The sequence below is a fragment of the Balearica regulorum genome, chromosome 1 (assembly GCF_011004875.1).
Source record: "Balearica regulorum gibbericeps isolate bBalReg1 chromosome 1, bBalReg1.pri, whole genome shotgun sequence".
Lineage (NCBI taxonomy): Eukaryota > Metazoa > Chordata > Aves > Gruiformes > Gruidae > Balearica > Balearica regulorum.
Window position 1 is genome coordinate 203,740,780 of NC_046184.1, and position 26,479 is coordinate 203,767,258.

At 35.0% G+C, this 26,479-nt stretch overlaps 1 protein-coding gene across 3 annotated transcripts in view; it reads right to left on the reverse strand.

Annotated features, from left to right (window-relative positions):
- Window positions 1-255: 255 nt before the first annotated feature.
- CEP126 (centrosomal protein 126) overlaps window positions 256-26,479 on the reverse strand; it is a 37,687-nt gene continuing 11,463 nt past the window's right edge. Inside the window, exons 3-11 of one of the 3 annotated variants that reach the window (XM_075742321.1) lie at window positions 25,645-25,790; window positions 24,183-24,288; window positions 20,983-21,181; window positions 9,181-11,296; window positions 5,813-5,937; window positions 5,427-5,514; window positions 4,692-4,901; window positions 2,243-2,307; window positions 256-649 (exon numbers count right to left, since the gene is read on the reverse strand). In XM_075742321.1, the coding sequence (XP_075598436.1) occupies window positions 542-649; window positions 2,243-2,307; window positions 4,692-4,901; window positions 5,427-5,514; window positions 5,813-5,937; window positions 9,181-11,296; window positions 20,983-21,181; window positions 24,183-24,288; window positions 25,645-25,790 (3,163 nt within the window). In that variant the 3' untranslated portion in view covers window positions 256-541. Of the gene's footprint in view, window positions 650-2,242; window positions 2,308-4,691; window positions 4,902-5,426; window positions 5,515-5,812; window positions 5,938-9,180; window positions 11,297-20,982; window positions 21,182-24,182; window positions 24,292-25,644; window positions 25,791-26,479 lie in introns of those variants that run through there. The other 2 variants (XM_075742320.1, XM_075742322.1) reach the window with 2 other exon arrangements.

Sequence of the window (26,479 nt, forward strand, 5' to 3'; positions counted from 1 at the left end):
GACCTGCAGGAGCAGATGGTAGAAGTACGGTGTTGGGGGCACAGTCAGCTTTAGAGCCATCAGATGTAGCTACTGAGTAAGGGCAACACATAGTCTGCAGTAATTTGCAATACAGACACCAATATAAAGATAAAAAGTGAAACTCCATGTATTATTTACTGATAATCAAATCACTTTTACAATATATATTTTACAATTGTAATAGAATCTATTTGCGAATCTTTAAAATCTCAAAAAATTAGGGAAGTAGTTTACATATAATCTAAATAGCAAAATATTTGTTTTCCTTTCACTTTAATTATGGGTACAGGAAATTTACACAAACAATACAAACACTAAAAATATGAGGTATTTTCATTCTTTTAATTTTACAGTAAAGCACGTAATAAAATATACTTAATTATCCTAAAAATGCTTACCAGACAATTGATTATTTGAGTTACTGCTTTTGCCTTTATTTTATTGCTAATTTTATAGTGTGAAATAGCATACATCTTACATATAAAGTACATAAAGCTGCAATATCCCAGAGCAGATAATGTCAGTATCTCTTGTACAATTGCAATTGATTGCTAGCTGAGGCATTCTGGTACCGCTGTGAGGCTACTGCAGTGTTCACCAAGGGGGAGGATATACATTGCTGAATACTCTATAATAAAATGGAGAAAAATGAGATACACATGTATAGAAACAGAAATGTGATTATGTATAACATTTAAGAAACATAATTTGATGATATCATGTGATCTATTTTCCATTAGATAAACAACTGTGCACCTTCATCTGGATTTGGAGGTTGGTATTACAGGGTACAATGTCATTCACATGAATTACTGAGTGAATATCTGTACTTTATTTGGATGCTCTGAAACTTGTAGGGAAAGAAGGGTCTTAAATGTCCATCAGAGAACTTCCAGTTCCAGAGACTGGATAGCCTGAGTAATGCCTAGTCTTTATATTTTATTCATGAAACAAAAATCTTGTAGGTGAAGAATTAGTGGGAGAAAGCTTTGTCACAGACCAGCCAGCCAAGAAGTCTGACTGCTGAAAGCCAGGAAAATGCATTGGTGGGGGAAAAGCTTTTTTTTTTATGATTTATTTTTTAAGTAGGGTAGACTATGAAGAAACTCCCAGAGAACATACAAGCTCAAAAATGCTTTAGTAAAACACAGTTAGATCCAATAAACGTTATGCCACATTAGTTGCTGAAAAATACAAAATTTACAGTTGTTTAGCCATAAAGAATTACATTTGTAAGACAGGAGGCAGAACAGGGGAAGCTGAAGTTCCAAGTCACTCCTACTACGAGGATTCACAAGAAGAGAGGTAATGATGTGCTCTGTGCTCTTTTCACACTTCTACTTCAAAATAGGCAATCATTTTGAATTTAGGAGCCTGGATACTTTCTGGGGTTTTTTTTGGTCTCAAACTCAGTAAATGGCAAAAGCCTTCTGAATAAAGAGTTTTTTCTCTAACATTTTTGGTAACAGTTTATCCAGTAAAGTATATGAAGTATATGAAAGTGTATAAAGTATGTGAAGTATACAGTCATCTGTCTATATTTTTTCCTCAGTACAAATATGTAGTAAAGGAGAAGACTGATAATACAGAATTATAAATACTAACTCCTGCACTATAAACTGAACATTTGAAATGTAAATTTTGTACTTTGGATGCTCATCTGCCTATTTGGTTCTTTATATTCTGGGTATCATGATTATTTTGTTTCAAACTGACAAGATCTAGAATATATGAAACAGAATACAAACACTTATTGAAGAAAGGCAATACCCATCACTTATAGAACATGGCATATCTGCAGGTAAAAGTAAGAATTCACTGTATTACCAATTATTTTACACACTACCATGCATCATTCCCCCTTTCCTCTCTATGTTATCAAGAAATATGAATTAATTATGAGCTGTATATAGTTCAAATAGACCCTGCTAAATTACTACTCCTTAAAAGTTCTTGGAACTTCCTGGACTTTGCAAGTGGCTTCAGATTCCAAAAGGAAAATGAAACCAGAGAATGAGGCAGTCTGGTATAAGCTGTTAAAGCCTGTTTATAGTACTATGAAGTTCATATGTGGTTGTTGGGTTGTTTTTTTTTTTTACAAAAACAGAAATCTGAAAATCTGGCAAGCCAGTTGAACAGATTGATGTCAATATTTTCAATTATATTTTTACCATAAAGTTTGTAGGAATTAAAGCTGAGCATATTTAAATTTAATACTTACTAAAGAGGTGATTACCTGCAAAACATTTGAAGCAGATGGGTTTCTGGTAATGGCTTCTTGAACATCTAAAAATAGCATAAAAGTATATCATAAATATTATGTAAACCAAATGCTACAATAGAAATATGATTCACAGTCAGTTATTCAACACAAAACTTCCCGAAGATTGTGGAAATGTGGTTTAATAGCACTGTTCTTTTTTCCCTGTACCAACAGCTGCTGAAGTATATGCTGTATCTGCATTTTTAAAATTTGCAGCTAGGTATTATTATCTGAACAAAATTGTAGCGCCAATAAAGAAATCTAAAGCTAGATAAAAGAATGCCAGCTACTCTAAGCTGGCAACAAAAATTCCAGACTTCGATCGGTTAGTGACCAACTGTTATTCATTAAAACGACCACTCTGAAGGTACACAGTTTTAGTCACTGAATTTGGTAACCTGTGAAAACAAAGTCAAAAAGGGGGTTCAAAAAGGCTACAGTTTAAAAAAGCAATGTACTTACATGACATGTAAGTACTTACAACACTACTTACAGGTACATACTTACAAGTACTTACATGTCCTTTAAGTCTACCTGTAAAATTTCCCAGCTTCTTATTACCAATTTTAATCCCATAATTAGGCAAGCTAATTAAATTTCTAAGATACATGTATATATACACATGTATTACATTAATTTTCAGTTACTTCATTTGCAATCGGTTAACTCCTATGACCTTCATTGTTTCTTTCATATTCCTTATTTACTTTTCTTATAGTTTTCATAGTTTTCACACTTTGCAGACTTCAGCTGTCTTGCTCTCAGTTCTTTTACTGCATTTACGTTTGCCTCTATTTATTTGTCACCTCTCTGTTATTTATAAAGTGATTTATTTTCTATTTTCTTGTATTTCTCTTTTCATATCTGCTTTCTTAAGCCAAGCACATCATACTGAAACTCCTCTCTGACAAAAGAAATTCTTCAGTTCTATTTGCCTGCAAGCAAGAACGATGAGGAACGATATAATGAAATTCTGAACCACTGATGGGAGCAGGAATTTTAAGTTACAGCTGCAGAAAGTTTCTAAGCAGTTGCAAAGATCTTTTATTCTGCTGTTGCAGTTTACAGGAAACTGAAGCCTTTTTCCTCAAGGTCAAGCAATCCACCACTTTTGATGTAGAAACATACGGATAGTGTGCAGAAACTTAGTAAGCCCTGGTTCAGTTCGATTCCAGTCAATAAGGGGGTAAACTTGTGTAACCTGACCATGAAATGGTGTGGTCCAGAAGGAAAAGTAGTGGAACAGTAAAATAAAATCAACAGACTTCAAGAAAGCAGACTCTTATTGGCATGTAAAATTCCATATGCAAAAAGTCCAAGGAGAACATAAAATGCAGGAGAGTTGGCAGTTCCATAAACAGCAAAAATGGCAAGCAGAAGTTATTCCAATGGCATGAAAAGCCAAGCAGTCCAGTGAAGAGACCACATGGGCTAAGTCACAAGGTCCTCACTGATTTCCAATACAGGATGGAGCACACAAAACCCAAAACTATGTCAAACTAATGAGAATTTTTATGAAAGACCTGTATGATCATGTAGGTCAAAGCAAATACTAATCATTAGGCAGAGCAGCAATAGATCCAAGAACTAAGTTTGTTCTACGAGTATGTTAGTTATAATAGGATGACAAATGAAAGTGTTAGATAAATAATCACTGGAGAGAAAAAATTATCAAGAACAAGTATAGACTTTTTCCCTACATTCTGTGATTGGAAAACTCATGTTAAAAGCACGAGTATAAAGCAGGTAAAAAATCAGCCTGGCATACAGAAAGACCAGGTTAGAGAACACTTAGGTAAGTTTGGCATTTTTAAAATAGTTGCACAAGTGATATTCACTGAAATGTTCAGATTTGGCTGCAGCAATCTCAGAACTCAGTATTTGTGATCTTTAAGAGAAGAGGAACATTCTGAAGGACTAGAAGAAAGAAAATGAAAAGCCATTAATTATATAGGGTTACATTTGCAAAAATGCAGGATATATAATATAAAGGGCAATTGTTCATAAAAATAATTGCAAAAATTTATGATGGATAAGCATTGGAACAGATTCCCAAGTGAGGCCAATACATTGATACATCTTTAAAGAATGATTTTGACAAGCATCTGTTAGACACAGCAGCTACAGTTGGGCTGAGCCAGTTTTTGAAGGTGTCCTCCAGTCACATTTTGAATGATTTTTTTGAGCAAGGCAAAGTCATCATTATTTTAAATTAATTTCATTGACTTTAAGAAAGGTTTCATGATTTTCATCTACTGTTTGCTACATTTAGTAAAGAATAAGAGGAAAATAGAAGAAAAATATTTATATCACAGGATTCACATTTTTAATCCAAATTAAGCCATGACAACAAAATAGAAAATTATTTAATCACTTGATGTAGGATCCTATTTATTATCAAACTTACTTTGTAGCCTTTGATTGAGATGATCAAGAGATTGGAAAATCTTCTGTTCTTCTACTGAAAGTGCACTCCTGCCTGGACACGGAGCCCTGTTAAGCAATACGGGCTGGCTGGCTGGTTGCACACTTTCCATAGCTGCCAGGATTTCATCCTCTCCAGCGGCCGTACTTGCTAGTTTTTCTGCCATAAGAAACCGTGCAGTGCTTTCTGAAACTGAAGACATTACAGGGGTAGTGTGAGAAGAGCTCATGACATTTAAATATACTGCTTGCTTTCATGACTATAAGTCTGTGAAACACACAAAATTCACATTAAAAGATCACAAAGGTAGCAAAGTCAAGAAGCAGGATACTTTATAAAATAATTAAGATCACTAATGCATCTTACAATTGGCACCAGAGCAAGTTCTACTGACTTTGGAAATACATAATGACAGCAAGCAGTACCTGTCCATACCATCAAGTTATGGATGATACATGCAGCTATCCTACAGTTCAACGTAAACACGAATGGAATGAAACTTGAGTATACATCGTAATGTATGTATAACATCATCAATATCATGACACATGATGCTATATCTTACACTTCTGTGAAAAAAATTAGATCTAGACAACAGACGACCCTTTCTTACTCAGAATCACTGATGCCAAAAGACACAAGTGATGTTACACAGTGTATGCATTAGGTCACTACTTTATGTATAACAAAGGATTGAAGTGAGATGTGTTACTATACCTTCAGCAGACTTGTAGGTGTCATTTATATTTTGTACTGGATCAAATGCAGATTGAACAGGACTCAGCTGGACAGTACATAACAAATTCTATCAAAAATATTATAAGAATATTTTAAGTGTAATTTAAGGTAACTATACTACTTTCTGAACATTTTTTATTTATTATTTTGTATTACTAAATGTTTTCAAGTGCAAAAATATTAGTGTATACTAATACGGTGATCTAGTCTAGTTGGTTTTATTGTTGTCATTGGCAGTGACAGCAAGCTGACTAAGCACATTGATTCAAAATTGTGTGACACAGAACAAATCTTAGATATTCTTGAAACTCTTTCCATTTTGAAGATAAATAAACTTTTTATTTTTGATAGTATTTAATATTTACCTGTGCGTGATGAGTAGATTTCCATCTTTTAGAGGCTAGACTTTGTTTTGTGTGTTCTGAAAAAGCTCTGTGTTTATTTTCATGGTTGTCAAAAACCTGCTTTTGTCTTGTAACTGGAACAACACCTTAAATGACATGCATACAAAAATAAACCAAAAATGTGTAAAAACATGATAAACATAGTACTAGCAAAACTAATAATGGTGTGTAAATGTCTCTGTCCAAACTTAGATGCTCACCTTGTGTATGTTTACATCTCATCTTGCTAAATGCCTTTTCTTATCATGAAAAGAAAGAAACAGGCACTTCTAAGGCGTATTTAATTTCAAGGTAGCATAGGGCTGTAAGATAGAGATGTGGATCGTATGTGGACATTTATAATGTGGAGAATTCATCAGATGCTCCTGTCCCTTCATCATCGTCATGGTCCTTTGTTGGACTCTCTCCAGTCTGTCCATGTCTCTCTTGTACTTAGGAGCCCAGAACTGAACACAGTCCTCCAGGTGTGATTCAAATGCAAAGTCGTGGTTTAAAACCTTAGTTCTACGGGTTGGGATTTTGTAGTTAATCTTACTAATTTATACATCTGTATACTAATTTTAATGACAGTACCGCTGTATAGTATTTTCCCTCAGCTAGAGAGGCCTAACCTAGACGCTGTACCTCAAATTTATCTCAGTTTTGTCTGGTGTAATAATACATTTTGAAAATTGAAGCATCAAATTTCAAATTTAATATTATGTTCTTAATTAAGAGAGAAGCAAATCAGCATTTTCATGTGCAAGTCAGGAGTATACATATCCAAGGAGATATTCTCATTTGTAAATGCAGTTACTCGATTTATACTTGGGAAGATAAATTACCTATTTATTTACATAATAAATATTTACATGTGCAGTTTAATGTACAGTTCATTATTAGACCAAGATATCTCTTAGTGATTTTAACAGAATTTTATTTCTTTAGTTGTTATTACCGTGATATTTAACAAAGCAGAATTCTTATCATTTGCAGAAAAAGAAAACAATTCATTGATCCTAGAAGCAGATTTGAAACTAGTCATCTGCCTGCTGCCATCAATAGTAACACAGGACACATTAGCTTTAAAAGGTTGCCATTTAGTTATATGTGAATTATTGCAATGATGTGACACACGGTGCTGAACAGCATTTGAAAAGACAAGGAAATATGATCATGTTATACTGAATACGGGGGAAAATTTAAAAAGACCTAAGAAGAACTCCCTTGTTATATTAGTAATCACATAAATGATTTTCTGAAAAATAAAATCCAGACTAGTTTGCAAGACATGCTAGATCTATGCCAAGGAAAACACTCCTTTGAGAAATGTAAGAAAAAAATATAATAAGCAATAGTATCTTTAAGGACAGGAGGCACTGAGCAGTCTACCCCTTTTTAATTACGACCATGTGAATTAGTCCTGTATTTGCCACAGGCTAAATGTTAAACATATTTTTATAGCATTTTACTGACTGAACGCCAAAGGACTTAAAATAATTCTAATATCCAGCTACAGTATAGCTGTGCAGCCAGAAGACACACCACTTGAAGCTTGGAAGCCCAATTAAAGGAAGATCCTCATGGACAACAATTTTATTTGTTCATCTTGTTCTCACTTATTTGTTCTGTACATTTGGCCAAGTATTGCAGCAGTTCACATTTTCTAGTGTCCTCACAGACCTCCCTGAACTCTGTAATAGTACCGCAGCAGATATTTTACTCAAGAACAAGGCGGTACTCACTCTCTCATAGCAAGCACTGCAGGACACAAGACTATGGCGATCTATGTGCATTCGCAGGCAATAGAACAAATAATAGCAAGTCATTAAGAGTTATCTAGAGTATTTAAAATACAGACGACTTTCAAAACACAAAATCTAAGCAGATACTGAGGGAGGGCCACCCACTCAAATTTTAAAAGGAGGTTGCTCAGCTCTTCCTCTAGAAGAGCTGGAGCTATGTGACACTGGGGATGTAGCATTTAAAATTGCAGTGAAGGCAGATTAGTAGTGCACACAACTTTGACCCAGTAAATTTCCTGATTCATTGATCTGATGTGCAAATAAGGACATCAAGAGGCAAGTATCTCTGCTGGAGGCAAGGCATGGTAATGCAAGACTTCATTCATTTCCAATGTAAAATCAAATAGGTTAACTTAAGTCACACATATCTTAAGCTCATCTGTTTGACTTTGAACTGGAATGGACAAGCAGATAACATTTCTCATTTCCCACCCCTGCTTTAGGCCAAGAATATTCACCTACCTCTGCTCTTACACAACAGAGCTGTTCTGAATCACTCCACAATTAAAACCATGTATCACTGTACAGAAAACTAGAAATTTAGGGGGGTTTAAGTTATGGGAATTACTTGTTTTGCTAGAAACCATCTTTGAGCTGCATGGCCAAACCTTAGGGTGATCCCAGGGTGTGAAGCAGTTTGGAGTGCTGCTCATACCTGAAGCAGGGTCTGCAGCGTCAGGAGCTCTGCCTCCAGCTGCAACCCTCAATAGGAAGCAAACCAGCCCAGGACATACAAATTACAAGCACAAAGATGCCATCAGTGCCCCAGGCACAGAATATACGTAGGCTGCAGAGGAGAAACAAGGCAAATCAGAAAGCATGAAACCTATTTCGAAATGTAAAACCCAGGAGATTAAAGTTTATTCTCCCAAACTTTCTTATGCATCTTTCCTCCATCTTACCAATCAATCTCTGCATAATATTGTTCCCAAGGTTAATTTTTAATAAAATTCAGGATTGGTCCTAAAAATTTTTAAAATTCTTTGTAAAAGACATATTTTGCAGCACAGCAAAAATTGTCCTGTAGAAGCTCTTTATTTTTAAATTTAATTACTTATTTATTTTGAGCATTAATTGCATTAGTGGGACTAAAACTTAATAATTTTCAACATTTACAGCGTCAGCATTTTAAAAACATAGCAGATCTACAATTCTTTCATGCTCAGGTGGCAGTGACTGTCAGACAACAAGCTATGACGCCCAGTTACCTTGTAAAACTTGCTCATATAAACTTAGTCACTTCCTCCTATCTCATTATTTTGACCACCTGCCACATCTGCTCATTGATCAGGAATATAATCTCAGGGAAAATACTTTTTAGTATTGTAGAGAGCTATTAAAAATGGGGATCGGTGATTGAGAGGCCTCTGGGCACCACTAGAATAGAAATGACAATGACAAATGGTGAAAACTTGTTAAAACTGGCTGTATTGTGTGAATGGATGAAAAGCTGGATGTTTTAACTGAAACCAAATTTGTGATGTAATTGAAAAAGACTTTCTTCTGAACATCCCCCCACCCCAACCCCAGAAACATGACTCTTACCAGCAGCAGAGTCTTTTGGAGCTGGGGCAGTATGTGCTCCTTGCCAGGAGGTACTTGTTTTTCCAGTTGCTGGGATATGACAGAGATGCAAGCCGTTTTCTGCATTAACAGGTCTTCGTTCAGTGCAGGTTACTGAACGATCTTGACAGGAGCTTGTCTGAACACTATTTACAGAACAAGTATTTTTTGCCCAAGGTTTGTATTTGCTGCAGCCAGGTGTAGGTATTGCAGTGGCCAAGTCCACATGACAAGTAATATCCTCCCTGTTTTCTGTGCCGTTTCTATTTAAAACCCAATCTGCTAACAAAACATGCCTTTCATTTAAATCATTCCTGCTTGTAGTGGTAGCTTGAAGACTTGAAGGCGGCAGTGGCTGACACCCAGGGCTGGCTGCATTTTTGCCACTTCTTTTTCCCGGCAGAGGTGCGGATGGTGGGTGAGGTGCTAGCAATTTCCATGGAGCTTTTAAAGTTTTGTTGGCTTCAGTGGCCAACTGCGGTTGGATTATAGTGCCTGTTCTCTTCTTGGGCATAAAACTTGGCTGAGCTCTTGCAGATCTTGGTCTTCTAGTTATTTTTGCCTTATTTTTGAGTTGATTTACTTCATTAATTTTAGAATTATTGCTACATACTGGGGGTTTACTTTCGTCATCTTTTGATACCATCCAAGCTTTTTTAGCAGAAAAGGATCCAGTAGACATAAATATATTCAGAGACATGCATTCTTTACTTGATTCTTCAGTATTAACATTTGGTTGTGATATATGATAGTTTTTCTGATGATTTTTTATGAACATGGGGTTTGAAGGTTGAGGATTAGTCTTAGGAGCATTACTTGTAGTTTGAATATATTGCAGCTGTGCAGAAGATAGTTCACTGGTGGTTTTTTCATAGCATTTTTCGTTATTTTCTATTATTATCTGGTTAATTTCATCACACCATCTTAGTTTTCTATTGTATTTTTCATTTTCTGCACTTTTCTTTTTTAGTTTTGCCACTTCTAAACTGTCTCTGATAGAAGACATGGGTCGAGTTCCAAAACTGATCCCGTGGTTCATAACCACAGCTTTGAAATGACTGGGTTCATATTTAGATTCCTTCTTTAAGATACTTGTGAATAATCTTGCTTTTTTTCTTTCAAGAATATTGTTTTTCAGGGTTTTGTGCTGTGCAGGAGTGCCAGAATTTAACTCCATATCAGACACCAGTGACATAGTTTCTACCATATTTCCTTTTTCTTCCTCTTTGTTATTCTGTTGCTTAACATCGCCCAGAACTAAGGCATTTGGTATGTCATGAAATAAAGATGATCCTGGATTAATGTCATCAATACGTTTAAGATTTTCTTCTTTTGTTTCAGTCATTTTTCCTGGGGTATTTTTTACAAACTCCTTACTGATGTTTTTGTCCTTTGGTAATGTATTAGCTGTGCTGGAAATGCCAGTGGAACATCCCTGATTAGGAAATAAGATTATAGATGTTGCAATAGGTTGACTGGAGGTTTGAACAGATATAGTTCTTTTCTGTGGGGTCATTTTAAAACTCTGGTCTTGCATCAGATCCTGAACTCTTTCTCCTGGAATAGAGTCAGGGCTGGCCCAGGCTTTGCTAGGATCGAAAACAGGATGACCAGTGGCTAATGTGCTAGCTGTTCCAGAAGATCGCTTGCTTCTTTCTTCTTTTATATTTTGCAGAAAACTAAATGCATTACTTACAGAGCTTTCTTGTTTACCAGAAGTAGAAAACTCTGCAGGTTTTTTTCCAGATCTGTGAGAAGCAGATGATTCCTCTTCTGAGTTGTTTACATGTTCAGCAGGAGTTAGAACATTATGTTTAGCTAAAAGATCATGAATAGGTAAGTTGTGGTTGTTTTGCGAATCTACGTTTCTCGGACAATTATTTAGATGCATATTTTTAGAAGTACTTTGAGCTGTATAAAGCAAACCATTATTCTTCGTCTGTGATTTTTCTGGATCATACAGGGCACAGTCACACTGTGCAGTCAAAGATGATTCACTGGGTGTTGTGTAATTTCCATTTTGTTCTCCAGCCTCAAGACTGTCAAGGCTTGACAAGCTTTCTGAATCATCTGATTTCTTGACTTCTTGATGAAAATTCTGAAATACAGGCATAAAACTAGGCTGTTACATTTATCAAAAATGTTTTTTTGCTGTTACTAATTTTTCATTAATGAGAGCTTAGGCTAAAATACAATCAATACTGAGCCTGGTGTTTTTACAACTTGGGTTCATAGCGCCATGATTGTTTCCATCAAGTCAAAATTTACCTGTGTTCAATTGCAAAAGAATATGATGTGGTTTGGGCATGAAATTCAGAGGAAAGAGCTGCAACAAATTTAATCCTAAGAAGTTTTATATCAATTCTACAGTATCAAAAAGGAACAAGATTTCTCTAAACATCACTACTATTTCTGGTTTGCACTATGGCACAGGATGGTTGTTGTACCGTAACATGTAAGGGAACTTACAAAATGAAAGAGACTCCATAAAAATGCAGATTTGATAGTGGATCTTCCCCAAACTGGATTTTTTCTGTAATACTAGGCTGAATATGTTTATTTTCATACGAAGTGCTGCAAGTGATGAGGATTTAAAACTTGTCATAGCAAATACAGAAAACATCTCTCAGCTGTCATAATCACGGTAATTAACACCTCCCCCCAGTGAAACCTCCTCTTCTCATCTTTCAGAAAGAAGAAAATATAATCTGATCTTTGAGGACAGGTCAGATCTAAGGGCATACAGAGGCCTCATCCACTCCCCCAGCTTCTTCATCAAACACGAGTTTAGTGATGAATAAGAGCAACAGGCACCGTACGAATCGTCAGAGAGATGACTTTATGTATGTACTATGTAGGCATTTTCTTAGTAAAATGATAAACACTGAGATGCCTGATATAGTTTTAAATACATACTTTTTTTTTAAGTTCAAGATTTGCAAATACACGTAAAAAGCAAGGAAAACATGCACATCAACTATTTTCACATTCCCATACACTCCCCCTCTCTCTGCCACTTCCACACAACTGAGCAGCTAAGTGATTTTATACCATATGTTGGAAAAATCATGCTGAAAAACTAAGAGAAGATGCATTAAATATGCAATGAGGATTTTTTATCAGTGACTTTAAATGGAAAATGTTTCAAGTAGCAAAATCTGTTAACCTAGGTAAGTGATTATATATTCCCTGGCAATTACAAGAGAATTAACATTTTGAAAACTTACTAAAGAATGCATACAACTAATTATTGAATAAGAACATATTTTTGTAGTAAAACTTTGTTTATTCTAACAAAATTGTGATATCATAATATTGCATAGTTTATAGCTGTACAAATATTTTAAATTGCAGAATAAAAAAGCTTAGTGAGTCCTGAAAGACTTTTTATGATTGAATTAAATCTTATCCTGCACTAAATGTTCAGAGGTTGGTGCAGTCTTCCATTACAGTTATGATCTGAGATAAAGAAACTAAATAGAAGAACAAAGAACCAAGTGTAGGGAAAGATCCCTTTAGGGAACATTTTCAAACTAAAGCTATACAAACCAGTGTCTTTCTAACAGAAAAGAATAAATAATGCTTTGTTAGTTATTTATTAACCTTTACGTTTGGCTAAATTATATTGTTAACCTCTGCTTGAACTTCATCAAACAAGGAAAAGGCATATGCTCAGAGTTTTCTGTACCAGACCAAATTTAAGAACTAACTTAGAAATTTTCAGATGGCAAAAAAACAGTAAAAAGAAATTATAAGTGTCAGGCTTACTTGTCTAATGTGGAAACTGCACCTGTATAGCTAAACATGTGTTTCTAAAATGACTAAGTTAAACAGAGGAAAGATTTTGTAAGGATGGATTTTAAAAAACCTGTTCTGATAGCAGGTTAGCTTAAATCTGGAGAGTGCAAGAAAAGTTGCAACTTATAAAAATTACATGCTCCAGAGCTTGAAAATAGACTTGATTCTGCATTATATATAATTTTACTCTCCTTGTAAAAAAAAATAAAATCTCATGGCAACACAAAATCTTGGTGGAGGCAATCTCCGGAAATAAGTTAGGAACTAAAGAATAAAGGATTCATCATTTAAACACATACTCACTCTTACTTAGTTCACACAAATTTAGTTCATTTACACTTATTTTGTTGCATCATACGATTGCATCATTTCAGAAATTAAAGATGCTTATCATTCTCATTAAAATTTTTTACATATTTTATTTCCCTTTCTAGCCTGCTCTGTAATGAAAATGAATGTCACGTTTTCTTGTAAAAATGCATAGCCAGAACTACTTCTACAGACCTAAAAAAGCATTCAACAATTATTCTTTTTTAGTGCTCAATAGCTACGGGGAAATAAACCTGGAAATCCCAGTGATTTAATTTGATTTAATCTGTAAGACTATTATAGGATGATAAGGAAATATGTTAATACAGTGTACTGTGTTTTTATTTTCTGGATTTGCATGTTGTTTCTGTTATATAAGCACAATTTATTGTTTTGCCTGTTGCCTGCATTATCTTATGTCCTAATGCATGAAATCTACACCCAGCCTGTCCACATACTTGGTATTCTAGGAAAGGGAATACTTCCGAGAAGTTAAAGGGGTCACTTGTATGTCTTAAGACTTAGAACAGCTGTGTCGAGCAATTTCATTTCAGTAAAGCACTAAAACAAAGAGAAAACATGAGCCTAAGAAATCTTTCTTGAGGCCAGTGAAAGAACAACATTGCAACAAGTAAAATTTTAAGAGGCCCTGACAAGTGAATTTTCTGCCAAAGGACTCTATTACACTAAAGAGCTGCTATATGAATATTTGACATTTTCTGCAAAAGAAGTGCTGACTGTTCAGAATTCCAAGAAGTGAATGGGAATACTTTTGAAGATAAATGCTGGAAAAATGCTACCTACTCTGAAAACCCAGGGCCCTTATCTCTCACACTACTTGCTATTTTTGATAATTTCGACCAGTTTATTTACAGGAGTTCTTTGTGTGTGTATGTGTGTATATATAATGTTATATTTCACATCCCTTGTGAAGTACAAGACGTCGATGTTCATACAGATACAAAGCTACCTCTCAAAGTCAGTGAGGTACCTAAACAGTTTTACTGGTTTTGAGTTTACCAACTATGGAATGGGAAAGTCCATTAGAAAATTAATAATCTCTTTTATTTAAAATTTAAGAGACGGATCATGTTAAAAAAAAAGTATGGGCCTGCATAACTGAAAACCGTCATAAGGCAAATAAACATGGAGGAAAACAGGGCATGCATAGGCAGTATTAATTCTAGAAGTTCTTAACTGCTTAACTAATAATCATATAAATGTTATATACAAAATACAATGACATGACTTAATGAGCAAGTTCATAGTTATTTATAATCTATGTTATATTCAATGCCATTTTGTTTATCCCAAAAAAAGGATAATGGAGCTCAGCTAAAACTTACACTTCTTTGGCATTTGCAGGTTGTAGGAGAAATGATGTTTTAAAAAATATTTCATAGATGAAGCTATTTCTAGAAAATACTTTAGAAATAGAAATGAAAGGGAAACAATTCTTCCATTTTAAAGCAAAGAAGTAATTCTCTCTGTCACTGATGGTTAAGGTCTTAATGATGAGACTCAAAGCCCTGAAACTGTCCTTTTCAGAAAAGCTTTCCAACAAAGTCTGATTTATGGGGAAAGAAGAGAAAAAAACCCTGATGATAGAAAGTATTTCTTCATCTTCTAGAAAACTCAGAATCTATTCTTATTCACAAATAAGGCAAAGCATTATGGCTGACAGACTTGAATGAATGGGAGCTGTAGCATCGAGAAAAAATTATTAACACTATTTGACCAGTACGCACCTCCTAAAAGACCCACAACCATACAGTATGTGAATATAATTTGTAAAATAATCCCTAAGTCAGCTGAGGGACCATCCTACCAGATCTCTCTGACTTGCTAAAAAATTAGTGTACATTTTTTCAGCCTATAGAAAGCATTACTTTTTCTTTTAGCAATGTAAATACATTGTGAAGATGGAACAGTTTTTACCATGTTTCCACTCTATCTTGTGCACTGCACAGCAGCAACCAAGGCAGAAGGTGGTTTTATATTTGGAAATCCTAAAGGTCAGATACAGAAATACTTTTAGAATCATAGACTATCCTGAGTCGGAAGGGACCCAAAAGGATCATCGAGCCCAAAGCCTGACTCCACACAGGGCAACCTAAAAATTAAACCACATATCTAAGAGTGTTTCCTAATAATATATATTCATACATCTCTAGAAATCAGTTTATCTTATGAAAGCATTTCATGTAATTGACAACATTCACTGCACGCTTCATTAATATCATCACTTGTCTTGAAAAAAATATTGAGCGACTATTACATGTTACCTGTTTTACAAATTCCATTTTTTTGATCAGATATTTTTCAAGACATACATTCCCCTTAAGAAGTTTACAGACATGATTTATAAGAACATGTACAAGATTTCAGCATCTACCTTCCCCTAAACAGCCAACTGAATTTAAAGGCTGATAGTTTTTTTTTTCCTTTCCACTGTTTGAACCAGTGTAATTCTTTAAGTTGTTAGTCACAAGATCTTTCACTCCCCTGGGTCCCAGTTCTTCCCTGCTTAATCCTGTCCTCTGAATTCTGGGTGTCTGGTTTAATGCTTTATTTCCCACTTGGTGAGCCATACTTCACTATGGAGATATGCCAGTATCAGGCATAAATGCGCAGCAAAGCTCAAGCTACTAAATCCCACAGAAGTGCTGCTGGGGATTTGTAATAATTAATACAGTACAAAATTGAAAAAAGTGGCTAAGTTTCTGTGTATCCAGGCCACCAACAGCCTGCTAGGACAGCAGCAGCATACTGGAAGAAAAAAGTAGCTAAATTCTATTTTGCTTTCCACTTCACAAAAAGAGGTTTATCTCTTTAAAAAACAAAACACAATTCTGCCATCTTCAAAGGGGTAGAATTACTCTGGACAGTGATATTTTAATCTTGATGAGAAAGCAATAGATTTCCCAACATCCCCTTGAGACATTAGTATATACTATCTCTGACAATACCAAGTTATCCTAACATAATATAATATCCTGGCAGACCAGTATGCACAAACTTTTAAATCTTCCACTCCCTTCCTGCAAGCAAACATTTTATTATTATCATAACCGCAGTAACTAAAGATCAGATACTACTATTTTTTCCTCTGTTCCTCTCCTTTAGCCACATTTATGAACAGTAAAACAAATAACTTCAAAAATAACTGTGAAGTATGGTAGAAATAATTTAGTGCATAGCTATATATATATTTTATATATATATGTGGATATAGGTATATGAACGTAAAACCAAAAATGGAGTAATGTTGATATGTAGGGCAATTCTTATGAAAAAGTATATGCTTGTAAAGGAGGAGCAGGTACATATTAGATAACAGTTCTCATTTTCCCTGTTTCTCTGGTTTGTGAGCTCTGCTGTATGTATAACAATCCAAACTTCTCCACAAGTAAAGTCTTATTAATATATTTATCTACCTGTGAAACAAACTCTTTTGTACTGAAAATGCTGTTTCAGCTTCAATCCTACATTATCACCTGTTAAAGCAGGGCTTTGAATTGAGGCAAGGCACTCTTCAAATGACTGAACATCCATCGTGTCAGATATGAAGATTGTAAGGTCATTTTATACAGCACAGGCATGGAATAAACCACTATTTTACGCAAAAAATACTCTTGAGAAATACACAATCAAAACAAGTGTGAGCATTTGGGCAAAATAATTTAGTCTGGAGATATATTTCAATTTGCCTTTATAGCAAATGCAAATTTTGGATTATTGAAATAACGTGGAAGACAGTGTTGCAATATTGGTTGAAAGCCAATAAAAACTACACCCCCCCCCCCCCCGATTTTGCCAAAAGGAAAATGAGTACAGAAATCACTCGAGTTTCTCATATAATTTAAATGATCAACATAAAAGATGTTAACATTCACAGTTATAAGTAAAAAACCAGCCAGCTTTTCTAGATTTAAGGTGACCATAGAAACCTATTTCAAGTCTTTGAATGGTCTCTTCAAATTCAAGTCTGACCTCAGTTCCAATGCTGGTTTATCCTCACCCTCCCCTTAAGAGTCTGTCTTCCCACTAACAAGCCCTGAGCATTCTGCAAGTTCTTGACACTTGGAGAGACTCTGTACACAGACACTCCTTTTTTTCCATGCTGGTCTGGTGAATGCCTTGGAAGAGTTAGACTGACACAATACACCTTGAAGAAGGAACCCTTGTTTAACTCCTTCCAGTCATACTACAAATGCAATTGGAAACAAATTCAGTTTCTCCATCAATTACCTGAAACACCTCCATTTCATAGACACAGTCCAACCACAAAAGCATAGTAACACAAACAGCTAACCGTCATACAGGTCAACTCATGCAAGTAAGGCAACGTCCACACCCTGTGTTTGCAGCATCTACTGCTTTCATTCAGTGGAACATAAATAATATTCATTATTTCTCAGACACTTATTTAATTCTATATGTAACATATATAAACACACACAAAGTATAATAGGATACAAAATTTTATTGTATTAGAGATAAGAATAACCCTCTGACCTCATGGTTTGTGTTGCAATTTCTGAGAAATAATACCTGTCTTCCAGTCCCTATTTCAATAAATATTAAAGTATTTTAAGCCAAGAGGAACAATATCCATAGAAAGATTGATACTGAGTACTTCAATGGCTGCAAAATATGCTTGGAAAAAAAAGGAGAGCCAAGACAAAATTCCTGCTTCAAATCAGTCAGAAAGGGACTTAAATTTGGATTTCACAGATACCATTTGAATAACCTAATTATGGTCATATAAAGGAAGGAGAGGAAAATACAATCTCCATGTTGTGATCTATACTTATTTTGTCTGTGAATTAGCTCTTACTTCCAAGTATTTTGTTTAAAAAGTGAAATAACAGAGGTAAAATGTTACATCAATCAAACAGTTTAATTCAAGCATAATATATCTCTCTGGAAGAGCATAAAAATATTCTACTGACCAAAACAATTTTGTATGGCCACCAAATTACAGAGGTGATGAAAAGAAAAAGACAAAAGATATCTGAATAATACTATTCCTTGTCACAGTTGAGCCATTTTAATGGAAATTTTCTAAATTATCCAGTTCAAGGCAGGTGCCAGAAATGGAAAATTTCAACATAAACAGTTAACATTTGGAAAAATGATAAGCACTTTGGAGTAATGTCTTTTGGTGAAAAGCTGCATGTGGCTTTAGCTAAAGACCGTGCTACCAGCTCCACCCTAAAGATTTTATTTCTGCCTGCAACAAAACCAGGAAAGGAATGTTCAACAAAACCTTTGATTGTGAATGAAGTTAAAAATATTAATTTCTTCAAAATGGAACATACTTATGGACATATAACAATTTGATGTACTGACTCAGATGTAACTGTTGCACAAAATAAAATCTACTGCTCTCAATATTTTAAGCAAAATAATTTTGAAGAATGGTAGAAGAGTCACTAAAAACCTTGGCTTACTGCTGAAACTATACAAATTTTTAGGGGTAGAAAGCAGGGAACACACCAAATCTACTGGTAAGGGTCTACATAGAACTTCATTGCCCTGTAGGAAAGAAAAAGAATTTTAAGAATCTTTATAATCCTGCTGGGCCTGTAAAAACAGAAGCAAAGAGAGGTCAAAGGATCTCAATGGATGGTTAGATTGCAAAGCATGTGCACAGTGAAATACTTTGACGTTAGTTTCAGAAAGGCAAGCGCTGTTGAAATGACTTTGGACAACAGACAGTAACAAGAGTACTGAAGCCTACTGATGTCAATAAGAGTATTATAAAGAATTATAAATTATACATTTTATTAGTAAGAGTATTATAAAACTATTTGACATCACAGCAAGTCACAATGCCCACCACAGTCCAAGTATTAAACTTCCAAAACTCAGGCCTTAGACCAATGACAATAGCTTTCTTTACTATTTTTCTAATCAGAGTCCAAAGCATGCAAATTTGAGAAAGAAAGTCCAAATGTTTGAAGTATAAATATTTACCATTTGAAACTTTTATCAGAGGGAAGAAGCTGAGCAACCCCTAGCGGTAGCAAAACAATACATTCTGGAAAAAAAAGCAAAGGACCAAAGCATTTTCAAAAATACATTAATTTGTAAACACAAATTCTTATATGCAGTGTCCAAAGCTGATGCTAACATTTAGAAAAAACTACAAGTAAAAAATCATGCATGAGTCATGGCAGTTTTTCCCTAGAATTCAGTCAGAATGTGCTAATTGTTTTTGATAAAATACACTACAATATAGTTGTCTTACAATATATTAAGAAGAATATTTTTATACATCTTTCTCAAAAAGATTGCATTTTTTTCCTTAATTCTAAGATGTCCTAATGCTGCTACTGCCAAATTTAGCATCTTCATTTAGGGAAGGATTTGCAAACACTACACCAATGAAATACACAATGTGGTATTTAAAAAGAAAAAAAAAAAAAAGCTTAGACCTTTTTGTATTTCATTTGAAAGCAGTTATCTAGCTTTCAGTTTTATCAGCTCTCTTCTATAAATTGCTATTTGCTCTTCCTTCTTTTATGCTTGTAAATAAGAATGAATGCTAATCAACAACCTTGCCAGTACCAACTGTACTTTCTGTCTTCTCAACCTGTTTGAAATTTACTCCAGCTGAGTGAGATTTTCTGTGATAGCCATTGGCTGATCAAGATTCTCATGAATACCCATCAGAACAAAGTAGGTACAGACAGAGATGAATGTGCCCGAACTCAATATCAAAGAACTTGAAATATATTGGAACTGTATACAATCTTTCAGAAGTTATCCATACATGTATATTACAAGGAAAAGCCATTGCCACCAATGATCCCATGCTTCTAGCCATCACCAATATAAAGGGACGCTGCATCATAGTGTCAAGGTCATTTCAGACACAAGTCCAGATACCAGTAGAAAATATTATAAAATAAAAGAATGAGACCAAAATTATGTCCTCTTTTTTCCAAAAAATATAATACTGAAGATAATGTTTCCAAAATCAAAGACAACACTGACAGACCTAAAATCACTTTAAAGTGCAGTTATAAGAAATCATTTTGAGGCTCAGTTCTTCTTGATTTTCACTGTTTCTGAGGTGACTTTTGAAACTGATTTTGGGTCCAAAAATTAGTTTAGGCAGAAAGTTAATGGGCTTGTTACTGGAACATCTGCATCTATTCCGAAGATGACAAAAAAGGATCTCAAGAGACTTGAAGTCAATCCGTAAGAAATCACCACATAGGGAAAAAACCCCAAGAAACAAAAAAAACCCCCAACATGTGACCTACCATAATTACACTGCTACAGCATTTTGTGCTCAGCTGTACCAATCATCAAAGCAGAAACTTAAGTGCAAATTGCAAGCCACCAATCTAAGTTTGGAGCTAGCACAAGACTCCTGGGATAGACTAATGGCTAGCTACTTCAGAGCAAACAACTCTGACATACAAATCTTATGTTCACAGAAAGACAACACGACAGATATCTTTTAAGGAATTTGTGAAAATATTCTTTCAAACATTTTTAAAGATCTCTGCCTTCTTATTGAAAAATACGTATAATTTTACTATAAATAATCTATTGGTAAGGCTCAATGCACTTAACAGACCTTTTATTTTTATCACATTCAGGAAACTTGCTATTACATTTAAAAAGCATCATTTAATGAATCACACAAAAATGTCATACCTCCAAGTTGCTGAGATGCTGTTTTTCAAGGAGTTGTTGCATTTCTTTCAGATTTTTCTGGAAGAGAAGTTGGTTACTATCCATATTTGTTTTACTGCTCTCGTGTATTGTTTTATCCCAGCCAACCATTGCTGAAATCTGCTTCTGATGGAAAGAACCGTTTCTAGATGCTGATGAGGATGAAGTGCCATCTGTGGTTCTTGATGCAAGCAAATAACTTATTACTTTGGCTTATTTCTATGCGTCAACTGTACACATTTAAACATGTTTCTTTCCAAAAGTACACTTCATGAATAAATGCCTGGCAAATGAAGGATAGCTGTACTATATGTAACTACAGGTGGTGCTGTCAGTACTATCTAAACCCATCCAACACTTTCCATTTTAAACCTTCTCTTCTGTTATTTATAAATGACAGATTTTTCTGATTGGGTTGTTGGGTGACTGCCTCAGGCTGAGTTAATCTGGAAAATGTCAGCCAATGGTTTGGTCATTTACAGAAATGGAACATGGAAGGTTTTGGTTTGTTTGTTGGTTTTTTTTTTTTTTTTTTTAAGAACAAGAAAATGGCCTTTATTTTTCCATAAGATTGGCTTATATAGAGGATAACTATGTACTGATGCTGTCAGATATTCCCTTACTTCAAATAGCAAGAATGCTTTGTAGTATCTAGAGAGCCCAACTCTACTGATGACGTGTGATGTCAGCAATGTGGTACATTAAAGAATTTGTATTTGCTACCTGAGAAAAAAATATCTTGGAGTAGCTAGTGTAGCTGGGTACTGTGGTCAGGATGAGCCCAAATTAAGACAGAGGAAACCACCGGTTTCTACAGGATGAGAATTGGCAAGAACCATGAGGCTGGTTGCCACCCAGGAATTAAAGAAGCCAAGAGGCATGTAAGCCAAATAACAAGGAAAATGGTGCAATCACAGACTAGGAAGGTGGGGAGTGTGTAACAAGATATGTTCAAGAGTAAAAAGCAGACAGAACTGGAACAAGGCTGAATAAGATCACTAGGAATAGGAACCAAGCCTCAAAAACAAGAAGCAAGAACTACATAGATATCAAGGATGACAAACACAAGAAACAAGTAGCTTTAATCAGTAAGAAAGGTAGTCATTAAAAACAAAAAACAAAACACAAATAACCCACACCCCAAAACCCACCAGGTCAATCAAACTTTAGTCTTCTGGAAATATAACTACTACCAGGTTGTCAGCTATTAGCTATTAATTGGCAGGCTCCTGTGCTTGCCATGGGGCTTGCTTGCGTTTTTGGAACCAAGTTTGAAAACACAGAAATCCCACTTTTATGACTCACACAAACTATGGCTCCCAGACCAAAACTAACAGGAACAACCCTGCACTAACATCTTCTGCAGCAGACCAGAAGAATCTATGCTGCATAGCATGCGTTCAGTTTGTGTCTCAGTGCTTATTAAGGGATTGTGTGAGATGCAGACAGAAATGCATAGAGTATTTTTGTCACAAGGAAGAATGACAAATTGTTAGCATTAGAAGAAGCAGAGTTTTATTTCACATTAATTTGTATACCTTGCCCCTATACACAAGCCTGTACTGCAATAACGTCATTCTTTTCCCCTTATTACCAATATTCTCTACATCACAACTTTTAAGCCTTTTTCATGCTGGGGTCACTTGTTTGATTAATTTCTTCCTTACTCAATTGTCAATTTCAAACTTGTAAAATATAATTATCTTTAAGATTCTTAGTGCTCTCTCAAATGTGCTTACTAGGGTACCACAAACTGTAAAAGAAAATGAACGTATAAATTTAATTTCCTTAGGAAATCAGGTTATAAAAATGAAAACCAGGAAAAGAATACATCATCATTAGTACAGGGCAGTGAATTTTTTAAATTATACAAATATAATATGGAGTGAAGGCAATGTTATACTGTGAGAAATTAAGGAAGTGGTTTGAAGATGTCCTGAAAGCAAGCTCTGAGACCTTGAGGCACAAGCAGCAGTTTGAAGAAGGATGAAAAATAAAAAAACAAATTATAAATGCAGGGGAAAGAGGCACTGAGCTGCTGTTCTTAATCGAGCCTATGACAGAAATGAGACAAACGATTAGGCACCTTGAGACAGGGTTCAGAAACATCTACTTTTTTTTGCTATAATTTCAACTTCTATTTCCAGGTAGATTTTTTGTTTGTTTTTATGGCTGCAATCCTCCTTTATTATGTCAATCCAGTCTAGCTGCTGTAAGACTATATGCACGTTGACCGGCAGATAGCATGACTTTTTAGCTCTCAGAGGTATGAAATATTTTCTCAATTGCCCAGTTTATCACCTGCAAACATGTTGTAATCAGCAGTAGAAATGTAATCAAACTGAATATTAATGTCACAATGAAGAACACACTGAAGCTCAAAAGTAGGGAGACCCTTTTTAGACAGAATTCATCTCTATTCTGAACGTCTGCACAATTTAAAGCATGCAGAAAATAATTATAATAATAGTAATAACAAAAGCAGCAACAACAAAAATAAAACCTTTAACTGAAATGTTAAAGAAATGAGAGATTACAAAGGGGATAATCAGGAAGGAGTATCGAATACAGCAGATAAACTATGCATGAATAAACATCCTGTGATAAGTCAAGGTATCATAGAAAAAGTGCTTGGATAGAGTGAAAAGTATGCAATTCAAATTGTATGCGATATAAAGTGAAATTGCAAGTGAAATTGTTATCAGGATGCTCAAGATACTTATAGGTGATGGGAATTTTAAAGGAATGACAGCTGGAAAGAAGATAAGACCATTGGACGGATATACAAACTAAACTATCCTTGAATGCCAAAAAGAAAAAAATCTGCTTGAGAATAAGAAACCATCTAGACAGAATACTTTATACTTCATAGAACAGCAGATGGTTTGATGACCATGGCAGTCTGAGTGAGGCTATAACTGAACGGGGACTGGGTTAGCCCCGACTATTCCCAGAATACTGCTGAAGGGAAAAGGTTTGTGTCATCTCCTCTGCTGTTTTACCAAATGGACACAAACAACTCAAGGATGTTTCATAATGTTTCATTGGAACAGTTCGCAGAAATGCTTTCTTTGCCACTAGAGAAATGGCCTAAAATTTCTTAAAGAGCAATTTTCTTATGTTTATTGCATACATTAAACAATTTATTTCCTTTTATCATCGGAGTAAACAGAAATGCTTACCTGAAGTTGGTTTTGTTTCTCCTGGGCAAACACAGTCCTGGTGTTAAAACTGACCCTTTAATTTGTTCAATAGCTTCTTCTAACTGAAAAGCTGCTTTTGTCTGGACTAGAGGGATTAGAGTAAAAAAAACAAAATGGAGAAAATATTTTAAAATTTAGAATATTTTACCATAAATGGTTTGGTTAAGTTTCTTAAGTTTGGAAGCCTAAATCCAGACTGTTACAATGAACTGAGTAGTTTAGCATCATTAGACATGCTGGAGCACCTCTCTTTCCTCTGAAACAAACCCCCAGTCTATTTAAGTGTTTACAGTAACACATGTATTCAACAGTTTTGCTATTTGTTTTCAGACTGCACTGTTGAAAAAGTAGGTGGTTAAAAAATCGAGTGCTAACTTTGTTTTTACATCATGATTATTCTGCTAATGCACTAAGCCAAACTTGTGGCTTGCAGATATTTTAGAGAGGCCAGATTGTGACTTATTATTTCAATCAGTGGAGAAAGAAAGAGTCCGGACAGGCATAAGGTGTTGCCTCTTTCAAGTAAGCAAAAGTAGGGTAGAAAGTGGCAGAGGCAGAATTTCTATAAAGGAAAACCAAGAAAAAAAAATGTGATTCATTATATTGCTACACAGTCTGGGTAGTCAGTAGAGTTATGAAGAAGCCCTAAACCAGTACTGTTCTATTTTGTTATTTTAATCTGACATTTGATCTTGAAGTCAGAGACATTACCTCACAGTTGGCACAATTGCAGTTGGGAGAGTAAATCTGTTAAAGAATACCTAAGTAATATACCATATCTTAAGAGTTTCAACACTGGAAAGTTGACTGGAAATCAGACTTGGCTGATGCTGTTAAAAACTCCTGCCAATCTGCACTGATTCCAAGAGAGCAGAAACTGAGTTTAAGTGATCATTACTTCCCAGCAGTGAGAGAACAGCTTAAAAAGCTGACTAATTCAGCAAAAGTTATGTAATACATTAATATATGCTAGGACTGCTTTTACTTAATCATAAACAAAATGCATATTCTTGAATATTTCATATTCATGGGTTCAAAGAGGGAATCATTATACCATCCTAGTAACTTCCCGTGGCCTTGTAACACTTTACACCCAGCTGTGAAAGCACAGTATTATGAGCAATAAGCAGTGAAAAAGTGGGGAAAACCCAGAAAGCCAGAATATCCCAGGGAGGTGATGTACTTACTGTGACCAGAATATAATGCAATATCTTACAATACAATTTTTAGGAAAAAAACATAGTTTTGTTGGTGTTTTTGTTTTTTAATTTCCTCTAACCACTTTTGTCATATGTATCTGATCTGAGCTTCTTGTCAGTTATGTTTTGCTTATGCTAATGAATTAAATTAATTAGAATGAAGTTAATTGTTGTTTGCCTTATATTCTATTGATAGAAAAATACTTGTATTGGGAATAATGGTTAAATTTTAATTTACAAACCTATTTGCTTGTTCTGAGGAAAAGTCACATGAGCATGCTGGAACTTATCAGTTGCTTCCTGAAGTTTAATTTTCCTCTGCTGCAGAACTTGTTCTCTAAGTCTTTGTTCTTTTTCTTCTTCTTGCTTCCGTCTTTCTTCAAAGGCTCTGTATTTAAGAAGCAAAATTAGATGATCCCTATGTTTTCTAATTACATTTACCAAAATATTAGTAACTTTTACTTGCTTATCAATTTGCAATTTTAGTATGAAAGCTTGCTTGTCCATAAATTAAATGCTATAAACTTCGGCACAGCTGGATTTTTATGGTTTGTCTGAATGTAAATGGGATAGCAGGTGATGAAGAAGAGACACACCATAATCTTTTTATTTTTTAGACTCAACCAGAGATTTGATTCTTTCTTATACATGAATTAACATGCAGACTCATCTAGTTCTTGTCACCAATGTGACTTTCGCCACAGTCTTCACATTACCACGAAAATGTATCATCACAGATAAACAGGATAAACAGGAAGGTGAACTGCAAATGCTGTGTGTGCGCGCATGCCTTTCATGAACTGTCGGGGAAATAGTAGCAGTTTAAAAGTTGTTATACAGAAATAACACAGAGGAACTACAGCTTTTACCTATAAATATGTAAGAGTTAGTATCGACTTCTAGTTGTTGAGAAGCTTCCTGACAGACAATCAGATTAGTAGCACAAAATGGGATAAAGCCAGTAACATGAAACTATGATTGACAGAATCAGTTATTAATATCAAATATGTTAAACGTGTCCTTGTACTGGCTGAAAAGCAAAGCAGGCTCTAATCAAAACCAACCATCATGACAAAG